This window comes from Pantherophis guttatus, chromosome 2 (assembly GCF_059756535.1).
Source record: "Pantherophis guttatus breed Tessera chromosome 2, ASM5975653v1, whole genome shotgun sequence".
Taxonomy (NCBI): Eukaryota; Metazoa; Chordata; class Lepidosauria; order Squamata; family Colubridae; genus Pantherophis; species Pantherophis guttatus.
In genome coordinates, this window is record NC_142064.1 from 255,894,523 (window position 1) to 255,917,997 (window position 23,475).

General features: G+C 42.7%; 2 protein-coding genes across 3 annotated transcripts; both read left to right on the forward strand.

Annotated features, from left to right (window-relative positions):
- Positions 1-10,152: 10,152 nt before the first annotated feature.
- LOC117667926 (uncharacterized) lies at positions 10,153-15,521 on the forward strand. 2 transcript variants are annotated; one of them, XM_087885086.1, is made up of 4 exons: positions 10,153-10,239; positions 11,133-11,221; positions 12,743-12,859; positions 15,124-15,521. In XM_087885086.1, the coding sequence occupies exons 2-4, from the start codon at positions 11,170-11,172 to the stop codon at positions 15,300-15,302; spliced, it is 348 nt and encodes a 115-aa protein (XP_087741212.1). In that variant the 5' UTR covers positions 10,153-10,239; positions 11,133-11,169; the 3' UTR covers positions 15,303-15,521. The 2 variants fall into 2 exon arrangements, with proteins under 2 accessions (XP_087741212.1, XP_034277431.2); XM_034421540.3 differs by lacking the exon at positions 10,153-10,239 and having other exon boundaries at positions 10,878-11,221.
- Positions 15,522-18,092: 2,571 nt separating this feature from the next.
- Positions 18,093-23,222, forward strand: LOC148115617 (uncharacterized). Its single transcript, XM_087885183.1, is given in 4 exon segments — positions 18,093-18,104; positions 21,749-21,929; positions 22,290-23,124; positions 23,126-23,222. Coding segments are annotated over 4 exon segments (1,125 nt in total).
- Positions 23,223-23,475: the final 253 nt, after the last annotated feature.

The following is a 23,475-nucleotide window of genomic DNA, read 5'->3' on the forward strand; positions in this document are numbered from 1 at the left end:
TGTTTATTGAGAAATTGATAATATATAAATAAAGTGAGGTTGGATAGACCTAATTGATATATAAAGAGATATAAGCCGTCCTGTCTCCCTCAGAATGTAATATAGATATTTCATATCGAATATTGGTAGATATGTTTGTTATTTGTTATGTTATCTTGTATGTCATTTGTAGAGTTTGTTGTTGTTGTTTGTTGTTGTTTTCTTTGTGGTTTTTTTTAATGAAAAAGGTAAATAAAGACTTTTTTTTTTTTTTTAAAAAGAGTTCTTGAAATTTTGTATTATTTTGCTGGTAGAAAAATAATTTAACTTCTTCACGCAGGGTGAACAGTTGGGTTAATATTTTGCCCGTTGACAGCCATCTCTTGCGTATTGTACCATCTGCAAAGTTGCACATTGCACATGCCACCCTAGGACAGAGATTTCCAGCTTTGCCACGGCCGGTCCCATATTCCAGAGCTGTAGTAGTCACACTCACAGAACTGGCCCGTTGGTCATCCTGGAGCAGCTCCTCCACCCGGGTGCACCGGCCTGCCAGGGAGCAGTCAGCACCCCTGCAGGCCGGTGCACCCTGGTGGAGGAGCTGCTTTGGGATGACCAACAGGCCAGTCCTGTGACTACTATAGTCACGGACCGACTTGCCCACTAACGTCAGCAAGCCAGTCTTCATTTTCCTTCAGTCAGATTGACCAAGCTTCTTGAGAGAAGGAGCACAAAAGAGGTACTGGTTGCCTGGAGCAGGAGCTTTCTCTCGGGTCTCCCACTTGGAAGCATAGCATAAGGAGAGATGTGGGTCAGAAAGACAGCTGAATGCCCTCCCCCAGCAGCTTTTCAGCTGAGCACGGCAAGCTCTTGGTTTTACCTTCTAATTCCAATTAGTGTGGCTCGCACTGCTTTACTCAAGGTGAGGTTTGAGTAAATATCCCTTGCCATTTGTCTAAGTGGATTGAATACCCAAAATTTTTCCCCCAGGCGATCATTGTGTCTTTAATTATCTCATCACCTATCTCTAATCTCATTAATAATTCATAACTTTTTGAAATCATTCCTTTTTCCTGGCCCATCAAGATTTTATCTAATTCTTGTAGATCCACATGTATGCCTTTCCCATCTCTATCTTTTTTGAATTTGGATTGGATCTGTAAATAAGTCCACCAATCTACTTGTATTCCTAACAAGTTCAATTCCTGTTTAGGTTTTAATTTTCCCTGTGCATTCAATAGGTCTTTATATGTTAATTTCTTTGTTGGGTTGTAAAGTTTGGGATATGTCAATGCTTCCACCCGGGATATCCAACATGGTGTTTTAATGTAGTATTTTTTGCTAACCTTTTCCCAGTTTCGAATTAGAATGTTTCTTATGTAGTGTCTAGTAAACCATTTACTTTGTGGGGTGCCATTTCGCCAAAGTGCCATATGCCAGCCCTGTTGTAGATCGTAACCTTCTAGTTTAAGAAGACGGTTATTACCCAAGGTAATCCATTCTTTTACCCACGCTAACAAAGCGGCTGAGTAATAGTTCTCCCAGCATGGTAGTCCCAGGCCTCCTCTTTCTTTTATCTCCTGCATCATCTTTTTCTTAATCCGTGGCTTTTTCCCCTGCCAGATAAATTTAGTTATTATTCGGTTTAATTCCATAAAAAAATTTTTAGATAAATTCGCTGGGGCAGTTTGAAATAGGAGGTTAAATTTTGGTAGAATGTAAGATTTGACTGTTGTGACTCGTCCCAGAAGTGAGAGTTGTATTTTACCCCATTAATTTAAATCTTTCTTTGTTTGAGTTAATAATTTGTTGTAATTGTCTTCTTGTATACTCGAACATCTACCAGATAACCAAATTCCTAGATACTTGATTTTATTAACTATTTTCAACCCAGTCACTTCCTGTAAGTCTTTTTTATCTTCCTCTGAAATATTCTTTGTTAATAAATTTGTTTTCTTTTTATTAATTAATAGTCCTGCTACTGCCCCAAATTCCTCAATCTCTCTAGTAGGTATGTGCAAGATTTTATCAGCTCCTCCAGGATGAAAATCATGTCATCTGCAAAGGCCTGAGTTTTATATACCTGTTGTCCAATTCTTTTATCTTTTCCTCATTCCTTATTTTTCGTAGTAAAGTTTCTAATGATAAAATAAAAAGTAAGGGGGAGAGGGGGCAGCCCTGTCTTGTACCTTTGCTAATAGAAAACTCTTCTGTTAAATCCCCATTTATCAGTAATCTGGCCGTTTGTTTGGAATAAATAGCTTTGATTGCATTTATAAATCTCTGTCCAAAACCCATATGTTCTAGCTGTATTAATATAAACTCCCAGTTGACCCTGTCAAAAGCCTTCTGGGCGTCTATAAAAACTAGTGCTACTTGTTTGCCTGGATGCTCTTCATAGTATTCCAATACGTTTAACATGACTCTCAAATTATCTCGTATTTGACGTGATGGTAAAAACCCGTTCTGGTCAGTATGTATAAATTCATTCAGGAAGACTTTTAATCTGTTTGCCAAAATTGTTGTGAAAATTTTATAATCGGAATTCAAAAGAGATATTGTTCTGTAATTTTTTATGTCTGTCAAGGGGGGGGGGTCTTCCTTTGGAATTAAGCTGATATTGGCCTCCCTCCACGAGTGGGGAATTTCTGCTTCCTCATGTTCTGCTTCCTCATGTTTATTTGTTTGACAATATGAGAAATTAGATAATTAGTAAATTCTGAACATAGAGATGAAGCACAAAAGATTTGTAACCGACCGACACGCTGTTTCCAATTGAAATGGATGATGGATTTATGTTTTATGTTTTGTTTAAAAATAAATTCCCCTTCCCTAAAAAAAATTAATTGCTTTTTCACTCAGCAATGGGTATTCACTTTTTAGGGAGAGCCAGAAATGAGATCTTGATATGGATAACTGGAATTTAGCTTTGAGACCGTCGTCGGATGAGAGATCGATGAGGCTTTCTTTTTCATGCATACTTAAATTGCTATCTTCAACATTTGCTGCAAATGGTTCTATTATCCACATATTGCCATGTCTGGGGTCTTCTTGGGTAATAACGACCAAAAGATTCTGGAGTGATTGTACGTGCTGTTGAACAGTGGTTATCACCTGCTGGTTGACATCCTTCTCTCTCATATATTCATCAACTTTGGAAAATATCTGCTGATCTTCTTCAGCCAATCGCGTTTGCCACAGTAATAATTTCTTTTGAGAAGCATCCATTTTACCTCAGTGTGAACAGGTCCTTAAGTTGTCCTTGCAAAGATATGTTAAGTTCATTTAACAGCGAAAAAATATCTGCCAGGTATGCAAGCGTGGCTACCCACTCATCGTCAGACAAGAGTTCTTGAAATCCCCGTGGAGTTATATAAAACAATGTTTGAAGTAATGGGAGAACATATGAAAGACTTATTTAATGAAGTTTTGGGAAAAGCAGAAATCCCCCGTTCATGGAGGGAGGCCAATATCAGTTTAATTCCAAAAGAAGATTCCCCCCCCGACAGATCTAAAAAATTATAGACCAATATCTCTTCTGAATTCTGATTACAAAATCTTTACAACAATTTTAGCCAATAGGTTAAAAGGCTTTCTGAATGAATTCATACATATTGACCAAAATGGGTTTTTACCATCACGCCAACTACGAGACAACTTGAGAGTCATGCTAAACATACTGGAATACTATGAAGACCTTCCTGGAGTTTATAGTATTACAACTAGAACATATGGGTTTTGGACAGAGATTTATAAATGCAATTAAAGCTATTTATTCCAAACAAATGGCCAGATTATTGATAAATGGGGATTTGACAGAAGAATTTTCTATCAACAAAGGCACAAGACAGGGCTGCCCTCTCTCCCCCTTACTTTTCATTCTAACACTAGAAACTTTACTGCAAAAAATAAGGAATGAGGAAAGAATTAAAGGTCTTAGACTTGAACAACAGGTCTTTGCTGATGACATGGTTTTCATCCTGGAAGAACCTATAAAATCCTGCCCATACTTATTAGAGTTGATTGAGGAATTTGGGGCGGTAGCAGGACTATTGATTAATAAAAAGAAAACAAATTTATTAACGAAAAATATCCCAGAGGAAGATAAGAAGAATTTATGGGAAGTGATTGGTTTGAAAATAGTGAATAAAATTAAATACTTGGGAATTTGGTTATCTGGTAGATGCTCGACAAACAAGAAGACAATGATAAGAAATTATTAACCCAAACAAGGAAAGATTTAGACAAATGGGGTAAAATACAACTTTCACTTTTGGGACGAATAACAACAGTTAAATCCTATATCTTACCGAAATTTAACTTTCTATTTCAAACCGCCCCAGCGAACCTATCAAAAAAATTCTTTATGGAATTAAATCAAATAACTAAATTTATTTGGCAGGGGAAAAAGCCACGCATTAAAAAAAAGATGATGGAGGAGATAAAAGAAAGAGGAGGCCTGGGCGTACCATGCTGGGAGAACTACTACTCAGCAGCCCTATTAGTATGGGTAAAAGAATGGATTACCTTGGGTAACAATCGTCTTCTCAAAATAGAAGGTTATGACCTACAACAGGGCTGGCACATGGCACTCTGGAGAAATAATATCCCACAAAGCAAATGGTTCACAAGACACTACATAAGAAACATTCTAATCCGAAACTGGGAAAAGGTCAGCAAAAAATATTATATTAAAACACCGTGCTGGATTTCACCTGTAGAAGCACTGACATATCCCAAACTTTATAATCCGACAAAGAAATTAATATATAAGGATCTATTGAATGCACAGGGAAAATTAAAATCTAAACAGGAATTGAACTCTTTAGGATTACAAGTGGTTTGGTGGACCTATATTCAGATTCAGTCTAAATTTAAGAAAGATAGAGATGGGGGTGGCATACACGTGGATTTACAAGAACTAGATAAAATCCTGATTGGCCAAGAAAAAGGTATGATTTTGAAAAGGTATAAATTGTTAATGAGATTAGAGATAGGTGATGAAATAATAAAAGATAGAATGATCGCCTGGGGAAAAATTTCGGTTACTCAATCCACTTAGACAAATGGCAAGGGATGTGGTGGAAGAATATGAAGTTAGTAGTTTCCACGGCATACAAAGAAAATATTTACCAGATGATATATAAGTGGCACCTTCCCCGTGATAGATTGGCTAAAATGTTCACTGGACAATCTGCTGAATGTTGGAAGTGCGGACTGGAACAAGGCACCTACTACCATCAATGGTGGACATGCCCGGAAGCAGTAAAATTTTGGGGAAAAATTAAAAAATGGCTTAATGAGATTTTAAACCAAAAGATTAATTGGTCACCAGAGACATGCTTGCTCGGCTCTAAACCGGATAATATTAAAAAAGACCTATGGTATTTGGCTCTTCACATTATCACAGTGACGAGATTGACATATGCTCAATTTTGGAAAAACAAAAATATCCCATCAGAGGAAGCAATTATGAAAAAGATTTTGGAATGTGCGGAAGCAGATAAACTGACTAAAAAATTAAAGATAGAGACCAAACACAATCATGTTTATCTTGGGAAAAACTATATACTTGGCTAGCAAAGAGAAAATCTAACCCAAACTAAAAGAAGAATTATGTTTATTGAGAAATTGATAATATATAAATAAAGTGAGGTTGGATAGACCTAATTGATATATAAAGAGATATAAGCCGTCCTGTCTCCCTCAGAATGTAATATAGATATTTCATATCGAATATTGGTAGATATGTTTGTTATTTGTTATGTTATCTTGTATGTCATTTGTAGAGTTTGTTGTTGTTGTTTGTTGTTGTTTTCTTTGTGGTTTTTTTTAATGAAAAAGGTAAATAAAGACTATTTTTTTTTTAAAAAAAAAAGAGTTCTTGAAATTTTGTATTATTTTGCTGGTAGAAAAATAATTTAACTTCTTCACGCAGGGTGAACAGTTGGGTTAATATTTTGCCCGTTGACAGCCATCTCTTGCGTATTGTACCATCTGCAAAGTTGCACATTGCACATGCCACCCTAGGACAGAGATTTCCAGCTTTGCCACGGCCGGTCCCATATTCCAGAGCTGTAGTAGTCACACTCACAGAACTGGCCCGTTGGTCATCCTGGAGCAGCTCCTCCACCCGGGTGCACCGGCCTGCCGGAGAGCAGTCAGCACCCCTGCAGGCCGGTGCACCCTGGTGGAGGAGCTGCTTTGGGATGACCAACAGGCCAGTCCTGTGACTACTATAGTCACGGACCGACTTGCCCACTAACGTCAGCAAGCCAGTCTTCATTTTCCTTCAGTCAGATTGACCAAGCTTCTTGAGAGAAGGAGCACAAAAGAGGTACTGGTTGCCTGGAGCAGGAGCTTTCTCTCGGGTCTCCCACTTGGAAGCATAGCATAAGGAGAGATGTGGGTCAGAAAGACAGCTGAATGCCCTCCCCCAGCAGCTTTTCAGCTGAGCACGGCAAGCTCTTGGTTTTACCTTCTAATTCCAATTAGTGTGGCTCGCACTGCTTTACTCAAGGTGAGGTTTGAGTAAATATCCCTTGCCATTTGTCTAAGTGGATTGAATACCCAAAATTTTTCCCCCAGGCGATCATTGTGTCTTTAATTATCTCATCACCTATCTCTAATCTCATTAATAATTCATAACTTTTTGAAATCATTCCTTTTTCCTGGCCCATCAAGATTTTATCTAATTCTTGTAGATCCACATGTATGCCTTTCCCATCTCTATCTTTTTTGAATTTGGATTGGATCTGTAAATAAGTCCACCAATCTACTTGTATTCCTAACAAGTTCAATTCCTGTTTAGGTTTTAATTTTCCCTGTGCATTCAATAGGTCTTTATATGTTAATTTCTTTGTTGGGTTGTAAAGTTTGGGATATGTCAATGCTTCCACCCGGGATATCCAACATGGTGTTTTAATGTAGTATTTTTTGCTAACCTTTTCCCAGTTTCGAATTAGAATGTTTCTTATGTAGTGTCTAGTAAACCATTTACTTTGTGGGGTGCCATTTCGCCAAAGTGCCATATGCCAGCCCTGTTGTAGATCGTAACCTTCTAGTTTAAGAAGACGGTTATTACCCAAGGTAATCCATTCTTTTACCCACGCTAACAAAGCGGCTGAGTAATAGTTCTCCCAGCATGGTAGTCCCAGGCCTCCTCTTTCTTTTATCTCCTGCATCATCTTTTTCTTAATCCGTGGCTTTTTCCCCTGCCAGATAAATTTAGTTATTATTCGGTTTAATTCCATAAAAAAATTTTTAGATAAATTCGCTGGGGCAGTTTGAAATAGGAGGTTAAATTTTGGTAGAATGTAAGATTTGACTGTTGTGACTCGTCCCAGAAGTGAGAGTTGTATTTTACCCCATTAATTTAAATCTTTCTTTGTTTGAGTTAATAATTTGTTGTAATTGTCTTCTTGTATACTCGAACATCTACCAGATAACCAAATTCCTAGATACTTGATTTTATTAACTATTTTCAACCCAGTCACTTCCTGTAAGTCTTTTTTATCTTCCTCTGAAATATTCTTTGTTAATAAATTTGTTTTCTTTTTATTAATTAATAGTCCTGCTACTGCCCCAAATTCCTCAATCTCTCTAGTAGGTATGTGCAAGATTTTATCAGCTCCTCCAGGATGAAAATCATGTCATCTGCAAAGGCCTGAGTTTTATATACCTGTTGTCCAATTCTTTTATCTTTTCCTCATTCCTTATTTTTCGTAGTAAAGTTTCTAATGATAAAATAAAAAGTAAGGGGGAGAGGGGGCAGCCCTGTCTTGTACCTTTGCTAATAGAAAACTCTTCTGTTAAATCCCCATTTATCAGTAATCTGGCCGTTTGTTTGGAATAAATAGCTTTGATTGCATTTATAAATCTCTGTCCAAAACCCATATGTTCTAGCTGTATTAATATAAACTCCCAGTTGACCCTGTCAAAAGCCTTCTGGGCGTCTATAAAAACTAGTGCTACTTGTTTGCCTGGATGCTCTTCATAGTATTCCAATACGTTTAACATGACTCTCAAATTATCTCGTATTTGACGTGATGGTAAAAACCCGTTCTGGTCAGTATGTATAAATTCATTCAGGAAGACTTTTAATCTGTTTGCCAAAATTGTTGTGAAAATTTTATAATCGGAATTCAAAAGAGATATTGTTCTGTAATTTTTTATGTCTGTCAAGGGGGGGGGGTCTTCCTTTGGAATTAAGCTGATATTGGCCTCCCTCCACGAGTGGGGAATTTCTGCTTCCTCATGTTCTGCTTCCTCATGTTTATTTGTTTGACAATATGAGAAATTAGATAATTAGTAAATTCTGAACATAGAGATGAAGCACAAAAGATTTGTAACCGACCGACACGCTGTTTGCAATTGAAATGGATGATGGATTTATGTTTTATGTTTTGTTTAAAAATAAATTCTCCCCCTAAAAAAAATTAATTGCTTTTTCACTCAGCAATGGGTATTCACTTTTTAGGGAGAGCCAGAAATGAGATCTTGATATGGATAACTGGAATTTAGCTTTGAGACCGTCGTCGGATGAGAGATCGACGAGGCTTTCTTTTTCATGCATACTTAAATTGCTATCTTTAATGTTTGCTGCAAATGGTTCTATTATCCACATATTGCCATGTCTGAGGTCTTCTTTCTTTGGGTAATAACCACCAAAACATTCTGGAGTGATTGTAAGTGCTGTTGAACAGTGGTTATCACCTGCTGGTTGACATCCTTCTCTCTCATATATTCATCAACATTTGAAAACATCTGCTGATCTTCTTCAGCCAATCGCGTTTGCCACAGTAATAATTTCTTTTGAGAAGCATCCATTTTACCTCAGTGTGAACAGGTCCTTAAGTTGTCCTTGGAAAGATATGTTAAGTTCATTTAACAGTGAAAATATATCTGCCAGGTATGCAAGCGTGGCTACCCATTCATTGTCAGACAACAGTTCTTGAAATTTTGTATTATTTTGCTGGTAGAAAAATAATTTAATTTCTTCACGCAGGGTGAACAGTTGGGTTAATATTTTGCCCCTTGACAGCCATCTCTTGCGTATTGTACCATCTGCAAAGTTGCACATTGCACATGCCACCCTAGGGCAGAGATTTCCAGCTCTGCCACGGCCGGTCCCATATTCCAGAGCTGTAGTAGTCACACTCACAGAACTGGCCCGTTGGTCATCCTGGAGCAGCTCCTCCACCCGGGTGCACCGGCCTGCCAGGGAGCAGTCAGCACCCCTGCAGGCCGGTGCACCCTGGTGGAGGAGCTGCTTTGGGATGACCAACAGGCCAGTCCTGTGACTACTATAGTCACGGACCGACTTGCCCACTAACGTCAGCAAGCCAGTCTTCATTTTCCTTCAGTCAGATTGACCAAGCTTCTTGAGAGAAGGAGCACAAAAGAGGTACTGGTTGCCTGGAGCAGGAGCTTTCTCTCAGGTCTCCCACTTGGAAGCATAGCATAAGGAGAGATGTGGGCCAGAAAGACAGCTGAATGCCCCCCCACCCGGCAGCTTTTCAGCTGAGCACGGCGAGCTCTTGGTCTTACCTTCCAATTACAATTAGTGTGGCTCACACTGCTTTACTCAAGGTGAGGTTTGTGCTCGGCCTTAAGAGTGGGGGCTGGAATGTGGGTGGGGTGGGTGGTGCAGCCTTGTGTTCCCATTCACGGGCTGGATTAATTGCTCTCGGGGGTCATATCCGGCCCAGGAGCTGTAGCTTCAGGATGAGTGCAATATAAAAAATGCAAAAATATGAAGATTTCTCCGCAGGCCACCAACATTTTCTCATGGACTACCAGTGGTCTGCGGACCACCAGTTGGTGACCACTGCTTTGGAGAATAGCTTGACTCCCTCTTCTTTGTGGCAGCCCCTGAGATATTGGAACACTGGTATCATGTCTCCCCTAGTCCTTCTTTTCATTAAACTAGACATACCCAGTTCCTGCAATCGTTCTTCATATGTTTTAGCCTCCAGTCCCCTAATCATCTTTGTTGCTCTTCTCTGCACTCTTTCTAGAGTCTCAACCTCTTTTTTTACATCGTGGCAACCAAAACTTCTATGCGGAATTCCAAGTGTGGCCTTACCAAGGCATTATAAAGTGGTATTAACACTTCACATGATCTTGATTCTATCCCTGTTTATGCAGCCTAGAACTATGTTGGCTTTTTTGGCAGCTGTTGCACACTGCTGGCTCATATCTAAATGGTTGTCCACTGGGACTTCAGGATCTGTCTCACAGTTACTACTATTGAGCAAGGTACCACATATACTGTACCTGTGCCTTTTGGTGTTGTTATTGTTGTTTTGCCTAAATGTAGAACCTTAGTTTTTCCCCTTTAACTGACCTTGGCTGAAGTGAAGAAGCTCAATCTTTGCTAGTATGAAAACCCTGAGGAATCCCAAAGCTGTAGGCCACAGTGAGAAAAATGGGGAAAACATCCTAGAAGAAAGCAAGGTAAAACCAAATACATATACTTCCTCCCAAACAAAGTTATTGATGAGGCAATGAAAATTCTAGGCAGCAGCACTTGACAAAGCCTTTATTTTGGTCTATTTATGTATGTGATTAGTTTGGTAAACCATTGAGGGATTATTAAAGAGAAAAATTAGAATATATATTCTATCAGAACAGAAAACCCCCCGATATTGGCGATTGGCACCAATAAAGGAGAATATTTGTAGTTCAGGGTTGAAATGAGGGATTCTGAGCTTGGTTGTTTTCTTGCAGACATTTCGTTAGCCCAACAAGGTAACATCATTGTCAAGAAAACAAGCAAGCTCAGAGAGCACCAAGGCCCCATCATTGGTGATTAACATACATTAAGTGATTGTCAAAAGCAAGGGCAGTGATAGAGAAGTAATCGTTAAATAAGGGACATGACAAATGGGATCTTTCAAATGGTTTGTTACACAATGCAAAGACTTCCTAGATAATATAATATACATTGTTTTCTTTTGTACTATACAAGGTGAGCCTTCACATTAGACAGAAACTCCAATGTCAGAAGAACAGGCCCCGCCCAAGCCAAACTAGAGCCACGTGTCCCTTTTTAACTGGCCTTCCCAGGAGCTTCACCCAATATAAATGGGATGGACAGGTCTGTGCAAAAGAGTCTGATCTGGATCACACAGATTTTCTCTCCTGTTCAGCCTCATCCCTTTTGCCAAGTCGAGCATCTGAGCAAGAATGAAGAAGGTGCTTCTCTGTGGGTTCTTCATTCTGCTTTCTTCCACCCTGGGTAAGTTGGAAAAAAAACCCCAGCAATTTACTAGCCTTTAAAAAGGGAGCGGAAAAAAAGAGACAGGTGGATGTGAAGCAGCATCCTGAAAAAATAAAATATACCACTATGGATGTTTGAATGTATCCAGTTTGTTGACTTGAATACTGAAGCATAACAGCTAACCTAATCATTATTCAAAACTTGAACATTCATACATTTTAAAATGCACTTCATCAGAAACTATTCTACAACATGTATCGTCACAAAAGGTAATATTAGCTCCATCAGGAAATTCAAAAATACAAATGTGTGAATGTTGGAGTGATGGTTCCGAAACAGATACAAAGTTTAATATGAACTGTTTAAAAAAGGGAGCCCAAGTTCTATTGTACTTCCAAAAAAGCAAATCAGAGAAGGCTAAATCGATGAACATGTAATTCTGGACAGAAAGAGTAAGACAGGAACATTACAAATTTGATCCCTGTATTATTTTGGGCTGGCCGTGCCTTCATAGCAGCCATTTTGTAAACCAGCAATTTCTCTTCATGAGAGAGATTCAACCTGGAAATATGGAGGAATTTTCTGACAGGGAGAGCAATCAACTGTGGGAGCTTTCGAGAAGAGACTGGACTGTCATCTGTCAGAAATGGTGTAGGGTCTTCTGCTTGGTTGGGGGTGGGGGGTTCGTCTAGATGACCCACAAGGTCCCTTCCAACTCTGTTAATTGTGCGAGAACACCTTGGCCTTCCTCAAAAGGGCAATTTGCTCAACCAGCTCAGAAAGATCCCAGGTGATGGGAGTACAAACACAAACACAAACAATTTACACAGTCGGTTTCATACAAGGCATTTAAATGATGCAATCGCATTGGCTGATCTGTATTTAGTCACTTACATTTCTAACAAGTGGAAACTGATCCTTAGGTTTACTTTTGTACATGCTTATAATAGTGGCTTTTCCATGTTTCTCCTGCTTGAGCAAGAGGTGGACTAGAAAACCTCCAAGGTCCCTTCCAACTCTGTTATTACGTTATTCCTGTTATCTTCAACAGCAGATTTGCAGCTTCCGCCACACCCAAACTGCACTGTTGCAACTGTAGCTTATAGTATATTCTGCTGTTCCAGGTAAATTTGCATCGTAATAAATAACTTTGCATCCTAATCATAATATATGAAATGTTTCTGAAGTCCACCTCCAAGCCACATGAGCCTGATTTGGCTAAGGCTTGACCACTGTAGTAATCTAAATCCCTCAAGAGTCCCCCAAATTCTTTTGGCCCATTGTTTGTACAGATCCATGGTGCTTTGAGAAGGAAGGAAGGGAGGGAGGGAGGGAGGGAGGAAGTGATTGTAAACTCTTAAATAATTCTTCTTGTCAGTTGTTGCTTTCCAAAACTTTAAACAATGAAGTAAAGTTGGAAATAGGCACTAAATCTTTTAACAGTTTAAAACTTTTTTTTAAAATATCAGACTCTGAATTTTGTATGAGAAGGAAGCAAAGATTTTCTGAAACTGCTTTTGCTCTCTTTCGTTCTTGCAGCCCATGGAATCACCTGCTACAGCTGCAATGGACCGTTTAAAGACAGATGCCAAGACAAAGCAGAAAAGTGCAAGGAAGGCATTAATTTTTGTGTGACGGAATCACTGTACTCAGAAGGTAAGATTCCAGCACACCCAAACATGATTCTTGTTTAAGACCTTCAGCCATAACCAGTGGAGGGATTCAAATTTTTTTACTACTGGTTCTGTGGGCGTGGCTTGGTGGGCGTGGCAGGGGAAGGTTACTGCAAAATCCCCATTCCCTCCCGATCAGCTGGGACTCGGGAGGCAGAGAATAGATGGGGGCGGGGCCAGTCAGTTCATTAAATGGCATCATGTAACTAACAGGAAGCCAAATCAGGACCCACAAAGTGGGCACAACATGGCAAGGCCCAGGAATCCCCAGACCAGCATTATTTAGATCTGGTGAAGTTTCCAGAGATCTTTCACGGGATCTCTGAACTTCAGGGCAAGACTTTGATGACAAGTTCATTGACGTTTCTCCAATAACATCCCTTGAGGAACATGTCATCTGATCATAATCTCAGGTATTAACGTGTGTTATTAGATGTGGGTCTGTCTATATGACAACTTCAGGCCGTTAGCTCGCTGGGGGAGGCCTTCTCGCCACCACCATTTCTTCGCAGGACATGTCAACACTGGAAATTTGCTGTTGGATTAACTCGCTGCGGGCACTGGATGGAGAACCAGGTGAGCGAGCGGACTGTCAGAGGGGGGCGGTGGTAGGTTGACTCTGGCCCAAATGCCAAACTGGCAGTTTGGCCGCAGTGGGGGATGGGACAGCACCAAGGAGGGGTGTACTTCCCATTAAGACCCTCTCACTGCCACCATTGCCTTGACTTCACCCCTAATGGGCAGTTTGGCTGCGGCGGTGTGACAGCAGTAGGCAGACCTTCTGCCACTCTCTGCCACTTTTTTTTCCATGCTGCTTCTCTGCCAGTTTGTTTTTTAAAGTGCCACTGCCACATTGCAAGGTTTCTGTTCCTTGTCAAGTGGCCTCTGCCAGGTTTTTTTTTTTTTTTGTGCCATGGTTCTGCCAGTTTTCTTTAAGTGCCACCGCTGCTGTGCAACGAAAAAAAACCTTGCAATGTGTGGTGGCAGTGCTGAAGAAAAAAACCTAGCACACCCATGTCACTTTTAAGAAAACTGGCAGAGCAGCAGAAGCCCTGCCCACCGCCCACACACCACCACAGCCAATCTGCCCACACAGGGAATGGTGGCAGTGAGGGGGTCAAAATGGGAAGTGCCCAGTCTAGTGCCACTCCATCCTCTGCTGCAGCCCAACTGCCGGTTCAGCATTTAGGATGGAGTCAACATACCTCCACCACCCTCTGACAGCCCGCTTGCTCACCCGACCTCCTGCCTGGCTCTCCATCCAGTGCCCCACCCATCCCTGCCCCTGGCTGCTCACTCACTCGCTTGCTTGCACAGCTCTCTATCAGGTGCCCATAGCGAATTTCCAGTATTGATGTGTCCTGAGAAGAAATTGTAGTGCTGAGTTGGCAGAGGGGACTTGGCAGTGGTGAGAAGGCCATCCTCAGCTGGCCGTGCCAAGCTACCAGTGTCAAGTTGTCCCATTCTGATTAAATGTTATGGACACTTTCTCTTGGCTCAGCATTCTGGAATTTCACAGCATTTGCCATTATTCTCCATCTAGTGCAGGGAATGGGCTGCTGGGGGTTTGCTGGGGTTTGGGAGAACCTCTAGATGAGATTCTATGCAGTTCAGAGAACCCCCAAATCCCACTCCTGGCTGGCCCTGCCCATCCCGCCCTCCCAAAGTCCCCAATTGGCCCATTTTGGATGCAGGTAAGTGCAGGACATGCAGGGAGGCTCGGAGAAGGCGAAAAATATGCCTACTAGAAGTTCAGGAAGTTCAGAGGGCCTGTGGAGCCTGCGGAGGCCATTTTCGCCCTCTTGGGGGTTCAAGCAAAGCCCCCGGAGCCCAGGGAGGGCAAAAAGCCTCCCCCCCCCGTGATGCATGAGGCCGACCAGGCCACACCCACCATGGCCACACCCACCCTGCAACCAGGCAGAGAACCCGTTGCTAAAATTTTTGAAGCCCACCCCTAATCTAGTGGTAGAGCTCCAGCAAGTGATGAAGGCCAACCCATTCTCTATTGACAAGCTGTCCTGGTGGTACACAAAATGAAGAAGCAAATATTTTCTTGGGTCTAGGGCGTTTGAATTCAATCAAGTGAATGCAGGGTAACTTAACCTTGAGAACTGTAATCGTCTCATTTGGGTGCCAGAGTCCTTGGCTGGGAGCCACTGGCTGCGTTTGCTCAGCAGGCCTTCAGCTCCCATCTCTCGATCTTCTTGTCTCTCCCTGACCCACAGTTCTTTTTCCCCCCCTTTAAAGGTGGTGAATTTCGGGGAGTCTACGCTCGTTGTCCTATAGGAAGTGACCATTGGAGATGTGGCACTACTCTCAGATTTGTAACTGAAATTCAAGTTCTAAAGTGTTGCAACAGTGACAGGTGCAATGGGAAGCGTTCACCTTTTCCTCCACCTGAGTGTGCCAAGCCTGCTTTGGGGTGATGAGGAAAATCAGCCTGCCATTCCTTCATCTCTGCAGCCTTCTCCTTCCTTGATCTTGAAGAAATCACTACTATCTTACTACCCATTTGGGACATATTATGATTTACCTTGATTGTCTCATTTTGTTCCTTATCCTCGTGTTATCCACATCATTTGGAGGTAAACCCATGAAGTGACTGTGCATGACGATCTATAATTCAAAACAACTGGAAAATACAGGCCGGGGAACACTATTATTATCCCAAAGAGCAGTGGTGGGATTCAATTTTTTTAACAACCGGTTCTGTGGGCATGGCTTAGTTGGCGGTGTGGCTTGGTGGTCATGTGACAGGGTGGGCGTGGCTAGCTGGTCATGTGACAGGGTGGACGTGGCTAGCTGGTCATTTGACCGGGTGGGTGTGGCTATGTGCATAGGGACTACTCAGAGGGCTGAAAAAAGTCATTTCTGACTGGTCCTCGCACTTATGTGAGGACAGTCGTAACTTCAAGGACTGGTCAAAAGTGCGAGGACCAGTCAAAAATAACTTTTTCAGCCCTCTGAGTAGTCCGTATGCACATAGGGACTACCCAGAGGGCTGAAAATAGTGATTTCTGACAGGACCTCTTTTGACTGGTCATCATTTATGCCTATTGCAGCATTCTTAATTAAATTAATTAAATAAAAATGACCTGCTGGAGCAGTCGGAGACAATCCGAGGCGGGCGTTTGGGCCGGCTGCAGGGCAAGGTGATACAACCAGGGTAGGTAGGCCGCTGCTGCCCAGGTGGGAGACGGGCGCAGGCCTACAGGGCTGGCTGCAGGGTGAAGTGATCGGATGTCTTCAACCTTAAATACTTGACCTTAAACACATGTAAACACTTAAACACAACCTTAAACTTGGGTGGGCATTGACAACTCCATATCACTTACTCCTACTCAGGTTTTGTGGCTCCCAGTATTTTCTTTTAAACAGGTATCTCTGGGTGTCTCATCTCTCTCATCTTTCTTTCTCCCCTTCATCTCAATGGGGCAGACGGCGCCCCTCCTCCTCCTGGAGCCCATTACGATGCGGAGCTTCGGCTGTAGCCTGGGCAGCCTGTCAGGGGTGGGTTCTAAAATTTTTTACTACCGGTTTTGTGGGTAATGTGACTGGGTGGGCGTTTTTTCTACAACCTTAAGAGGTTGCAGAAAACAATGCTTTTAGAAGCTTGTGACGATCAGGCAAATCTGCTGGGATTGCCAGAGGCTTTTAAGGGGATTTTATTCCCTACAACCTCTTCAAAGAATCCCTTTAAACACCTCTGACGATCCAAGCTGAGTTGCCTGAGCATCAGAAGCTTCTAAGAACATTATTTTTCTTCAACCTCTTCAAGCTTCTGCCTTTTCAAGGCAAAAAAGGGCGAGGGGGGGGGACACACATGTGTGGCAGTGAGATATTCCACAGCTCAAACCTCCCCCCACTGGAAACCTGGAAGGTTTCCCGTCTCTAAACAAACAACTCCTGGAAATTGAGTGGCAGGGGCAGGTAAGTCTTGCCCAGCGAGGAAATGGACTGGATTTCGGAGGAAACGCAGCTCGGTTTAAGGTTAAGGCAGGGCAGAAGGGCTGAGATGGCCGGGGGGGGGGGGGAGCCAGCCTTTCCAACAAGCAAAGTCAATGGGGGGGGGGAAGCCGGATTCACTTAAGTTAACAACCATGTGAATCACACCTCCCTGCCTAGCCTAACACAACACACACATACATATCCAAGAAACCCTCTCTCCAGGCGAGAGAGACCCAACCCTGACAGAGCCAAGACAGGCAGGGAATCCAGAAGCACAAACGTTTGGGCAACCTGTCCTTTTTTTTGGAGGTTTAAAGATCCCTCTGCTGCAAAGCCAGTCATTGGAGATCCTGGCCCCCCACCCCAAGCAATCCAATTCACAGGCTCAGATTCCCACCCACCCCCCTCTCCCTGCCAGCCACACAAAATGCTCATTGAGCATCGGAATTCCCAACTCACGCTTGATTTTGCAAAAGCCCAGTTGGATAGGATGCCCACCCCCCACGCCCACCCTCCCCACTTCCTCTGCCGGTTCCCTGGTGGGGTAAGGCGCAGCAGCCCCAGCTGGGGAAAGGAGACGCCAACTGTGAAGCCGCTTTGCAAAGGCGCACCTGCACTGTGTGGCACCTCCTGTGCTCTCACCTGTTGGATCTGCCCGGACGCTATCGCCGCCGTCGCCACTGCAGCCACTTGAGCCCATCTGGCGCTGGCGGGGAACTTTTTCAAACTTCCTCCCGGCCCTGCGGAGGAAATGCAGCATGCATCTCGCACCCTCTGCTGGCTTTCTGACCCGGCTGGAGCCTAGGAAGCGCCCATGGAAAACTCAGCGTCTTTGCCCCACAGGTTCTGCACAACAGCCCTCGCAGGTAGACCCAGGGCCCTAGGAAGGTCATGGGGATGCTGGGCCCCACGCGCCCAGGCAAGTCGTGTTGGGCGTGGGCGCATCATGGGGGTGGCAGCCTCTGGGGCAAGTTTCACCTTCTGCTCTGCTCCCATGTGTCTGGGGCGGATGGCTTATCACTTGGTCGAGCTGCTAAGAGGCAACGTTCCTCCTCCTGCCAGCTTCAAGCTCAGCTCCGGGCAGCATCCAGCCAGCCATACCCGACTCTCCCTGTGGCAGCCCACGTGGATCCCAGGCAGCAAAACTTTGGGGCCTTTCCTCATGGTGGCGTTGACGAGGCAGGCAGGCAGCCGGGTGCACGGGAGCGACTGGCGGCAGCGCTCCTGGCTGGCAAAGGGCGGAGTCTCGGGGCTGCATGTGGGCAATGATGGTGGGCAGGGTAAGCGACTGGTGACGGAGCCAGGAACCAGTTCGGGGGCATGGCCAGCCAATCTTATTACCAGTTCTCTAAACTATTAAAAATTTTTACTACCGGTTCTCCCCCAGCGACTGGATGGGCTAGGGAAGGGGTGGGCAATTGTGGCTCTTTTACAACCTGTGGACTTCAACTTCCAGAATTCCTGAGACAGCTTGGCTGTCTCAGGAATTCTGGAAGTTGAAGTCCACAGGTTGTAAAAGAGCCACAATTCCCCACCTGTGGCTAGAGTAGGCTGGTGCTGCGCGGGTGGCAGGTGGGGTGGGGTGAGGGGCGGGCGAGCCAGCAATTTAACAAACAGTTCAGTGTGCTGAGAGGCAGGGGTGGGTTCTAAATTTTTTTTACTACCGGTTCTGTGGGCGTGGCTTATTTTGTGGGCGTGGTTTGATGGTCATGTGATAATTCTTTAGGATTTAGCAGAGGTACTGGTCTACCAGGCTTTTAACTGGTAGACCAGTAGCCCCAGACCCCCTTGGGATCAACCTGCAGCCCTCCCCTGCCTCCTAAGGCGGTGGAGCTTGTGGGGGGGGGATGCTTTTCAAGAAGTCACAAGGAGAGCTGAGAGCTGGTTTCTGTCCCACAAGTAAGATTTGGTCCAGAACCAACCCCAACATGAAGGTCTTTTATTTGCTCCTTGTACTCCTTGTCTTTGCATTTTTAACAGGTAATAAATTAAATTTCTGATGACGTAAAAATAGCTCATAACTCACCTTTCTAGACAGCTATTATCATGTCTAAAAGCAAGATACTCTTCTCCATTTTTAATCTGGAGTACCATTTAATCCAGAGCCTTTTAATTCCAGAAGTCCAAGTTTAAAGGATGGACTTCTGGAATTAAAGCTCCATTTTTTAGCTAAAACTTAATTCACCCCTGTTAGTTTTGCTTGAGCAGTGTGAACAATTGACAGTGTGATTCTCCAAAGGTTTGAAAAATATATCATTGATTTTTCTTTGGCATTTAAACTAGATAACCAATGTGAAAAAGTGCATCAAGGAAGGACTGGAAAGCCAATTCATACTGAACTGTATTGGGTTTTCTGTTGTTATTTGAATAAAATGTAAAGAAATCAAATAGTGGTACCTAGTGCGGAAAAAGAGATGAAATAATGGGTCATTTTCAACACTTGAATTCTCTACACTTAAAATATCTAGAAATTATTATGGTTAAGTGAGTTTTGCCCCATTTTACGATTTTTCTTGCTTCTTTGTTCAAATCAAAGTTCAAATCAAAGATTTCTGAGACCAATGTTGAATATTTAAATTTCAGTAGTCACCAATCCCAGTTTTAAAATGAGTTTAAAATCAGTGGGAGTCACTGATAACAATGAACTAATTAGCTACTGATAATGAGTCCAGTCCTGCCTTTCTGTTCATATCGTCACCGCTACTGGCTCCACGGAACTGGGCCCAACTGGGAGGAACCCACCACTGCTGCGAGGCCAATAAAATTACAAAAAAACACCGAACCATTTGTTAAATTACTGGCTTGCCCACCCCTCGCCCATTATTGGCAATAAATAATGGTGCGGATGGGCGGGGCAAGGGGTGGGGTGAGCCAGCAATTTAACAAACGGTTCGGCCGAACCGCCTAGAACCAGCAGAATCCCACCACTTCCAAAGAGGACAAATAAAACAATAAATATGTATTCTGAGCAATGCAATTCTATCAGAGGTGGTTTTTGCCGATTCTCCGAACTACTCAAAATTTCCACTACCAGTTCTCCAGAACCTGTCAGAACCTGCTGAATAGCACCCCTGGTGCCATCACTGATTAGGTCCTCTCACTTGTAATTAATCTCTTCATTACGAAGGGCACCTTCAGAGAACTCCAGAATGTTAGGGAATGGGGTTGAGGGGTCCCCCGGACCTGGAACCAGCTCATGAGCAAACACACTAGGACTGAAATAAATCTGACAGAGGAGTCTTGTGTAAAAATATAATTTACTTTAAAATGTTTAAAAAGCACTATGTCTTTAAGAAAGCACATTAAAAACAAAGTCTTATCTTGGTTATGTGAAGCAAGGCTATCTACCTAGATTCCTCTCCACAATACCGAAACAGTTCACAAGGGAATAAAGCTAACATGAAGATAAGCAGCTTCGGTGTCGATACATCATCGAGGTAGTAGAAGGGCGGCAGCACAAACTTCACAGCTAAAAGTCACCTGAAGTAAAAACAGTTCAAACAGCAAACGTAGCTTCAAGTTTGTGGGAGGAAGAATGTCCAGCAACAGCAGGTCCGATGATAGCTTGCGTGCTTCAAAACAGCAAAAGGCAAGCATCCGTAGGAGTATCTCTGCAACAGTGTCTGGAGTCTTTATCTGTGCTTCTCCTCCCATCTGCGACGTTGCACTGAGCTCTGCATGCAGCTTCCAGCAAGAGCTCTTGCATCTAGGCCTAAAACAGCATTTAGGCCCAAGTAGTAAGCGAAAAGGTCCTTGCTTATATGGGCAGTTAACCTGCAATTAACTAGGGCGGGGAAGGCTTGCAGGTAATTGCAAACAGGAGATGGCTTGATTGAAACCATACTGTTTGTGACTGATCAAGTAGCCACAGCAATCCTGAAAACACTCGTGACACAGAATAATCTCAGGGTCTGACTTGGCACAGAAAACATCTATAGGTGGGTTTTAAAACAAGAAGCAAAACAGTGGCTCTTTGAGTAGGGCTAAAGAAGAATAATGCAGTAGCTGGTTTGTTCATTTAATCTACTTACTTACTTTCTATCCTTTCCTTGTGAATTGCAAACACTGAACTGCTTGCTTAAGCAAATGGATCTCCTTTCCAGGATGTGAAGAATCCTCATCCATCTCTTTGGCTCCTGGATACAGAGTGGACATTTTGGACTTTCTTGGTCCAAACTGAAGGGAGCCCAGGATTTGCTGTGTCTGCTAAGCATTGCTGAGACAGTGTTGGATTCTGCCCATGAATGATTAACAACATGAATTTATACTCCGCTCCCATGATCTGTGTTTCTCCTCTCCAAACACATCTGCACTAATTAATAGCTAAAGCTCTTACAGAAAAAGGATCCCATCAAATCTGTACATCGACTACCATGCTGACTGCATAAAAAGTAAGACCCACAATCAATCCCCCAACATCCAGCCCTCCATCACCCAAAACATCCACCCAACCATCATCCAAAACTAGGTAAGCACGCCCCTTACTTCCTCAATACCAACCACTGCAAACTAATAAATGCAAGAAGCATTGTTAACAAAATGCCCGAACTCCTCCTCTTATTAAATACTGCTACATTTGACATGATATGTGTCTGTGAAACATGGCTAAACTCAACCCTCCCTGTCTCCATCATCACAGTAAGAGACTGTCAGATTTGGAAGCCATATTAAGTCGGAAGCTTTAATGCTGCCACCTCCTCATGTGTGGGAAAGTAGGAGGGGTGATTTAGGAGAGGGGGTTAGTAGACATAATAGCATTCTTCCTATCGGTCAAGGTCAGGGCATCCAGCATCTGGAGAAGGAGTGGTTGGGGGGCTGGGTCGAAATGGAACAAACGTTGATTGGAGGATGTGATCGATTGGGGAGAAAGGGGGTGGTTTTGGGAGATTTGACTAACTGAAGGAAAACCCGGGCTTTCCTTCAGATTCAGGATTCCCAGATGTTCCAGTTTGCCTATTCTAGTAAAGTGAACTTTAGAAAATGCTTGCTTCTGCGTCTTTACTTGGAGTTGGGGTTTTACCGGTCTGATTGCAAAACCTGCAGAGGGGGTGGAGTAGCTATCTTCTACAAAAAGTTACTAAACCTAAAAAATACTCAAGTTGCACATGAACTCACTCTTCTGGAAACTATCGTCTGCGAACTGTCCTTAAACACCACACTTCGCTTCTTACCACCCAACCATCATCCAAAACTAGGTAAGCACACCCCTTACTTCCCCAATACCAACCACTGCAAACTAATAAACGCAAGAAGCATTGTTAACAAAATGCTTGAACTCCTCCTCTTATTAAATACTGCTATATTTATATTATATTTGTCTGTGAAACATGGCTAAACTCAACCCTCCCTGACTCCATCATCACAACAAGAGACTATCACGTTTACCAGTCTGATCGCGAAACCTGCAGAGGGGGTAGAGTAGCTATCTTCTATAAAAAGTCACTAAACCTAAAAAAATGTTGCACATGAACTCACTCTTCTGGAAACTATCGTCTGCAAACTGTCCTTAAACACCACACGTCGCTTCTTACTATGTTACAGAGCCCCGGACTACGATATCGCACATGCAAACAAGTTAACTTCACTACTAACGTGGGCAGCCTCCTGCCCATACCCTCTCATCTTTCTTGGTGACCTCAACCTACCTCTTATTAATTGGACAATAAACAAATGTACAACTGAACTCGTTCATACAACCCTATACAATGCTGTTATAAATCTAGGTCTAGATCAACTAGTAACTAACAACACTAGACTCAATAACTGCCTCGACCTCATCTTCTGCAACAGCTTAAACTCAGTTTATGGACTACAAATAAAAGAACCCGTTTCCAACAGTGACCACAGCATGATTGACTTTTGTCTCAATATACGCCCTTACAAAAATCACCAAAATAATGGGATACCCAACTACAACTTTAAAAAAGCCAACTATGATCTTGTAGACACCGACCTCTCATCCCTTGATTGGCAAATTCTATTCTCTGGCTGTTACACTGCCAAAGACCATTATAACATTTTCTTGCTCGAAATCAATAGAGTTATTAAACTATATGTACCACTAATCACCACCAAAAACAGGATAAACAAATTACCCATATCAATAAGAAAGCTCCAATTAAAAAAAAAACTGTGGCGAAAAAACAAAACTGGCTATGTAGCTAACTTTAAAAGCCACTACAAAATTATATGCCACCAAATAAAGACTGAAAGCACCAATTACCACACCAAACAAGAAGAGAACCTCCTGCACATGAAATCTAACCGTGCCTTCTAAAATTTTGTAAACAACAAACTCAGGATCCATCCCAGACCTAAAAGGACCTAATGGTAAAGAATGCAATGATGAAGCAGTTAAAGCAAACCTTTCAACACATTCTTCGGCTCAGTCTTTGTAAACAGCAATGGCTCATTCCCTAGTTGTACCACAAATAACTACAACAATTTAACACAAATAGATTTCACAGAAGATAACGTTGAAAAGTCACTACTCAGACTAAAACCATCTCTATCTATTGTACCTGATGGACTATGTCCATACTTTATAAAAAATCTGTCTATTACTATAGCATAATCTTTGAAAAATCCTTCAGGACCAGCTCTCTACCCAAGCCATGGTCACTAGCCACGGTCATCCCTATCTTCAAAAAG

Coding starts and splice junctions, on each gene's coding strand:
- LOC117667926 (XM_087885086.1), top strand. CDS start 11,170: ATGAAGAAGGTGCTTCTCTGTGGGTTCTTCATTCTGCTTTCTTCCACC. Junction 11,222..12,742: donor TCTGCTTTCTTCCACCCTGG/GTAAGTTGGAAA, acceptor TCGTTCTTGCAG/CCCATGGAATCACCTGCTAC. Junction 12,860..15,123: donor GGAATCACTGTACTCAGAAG/GTAAGATTCCAG, acceptor CCCCCTTTAAAG/GTGGTGAATTTCGGGGAGTC.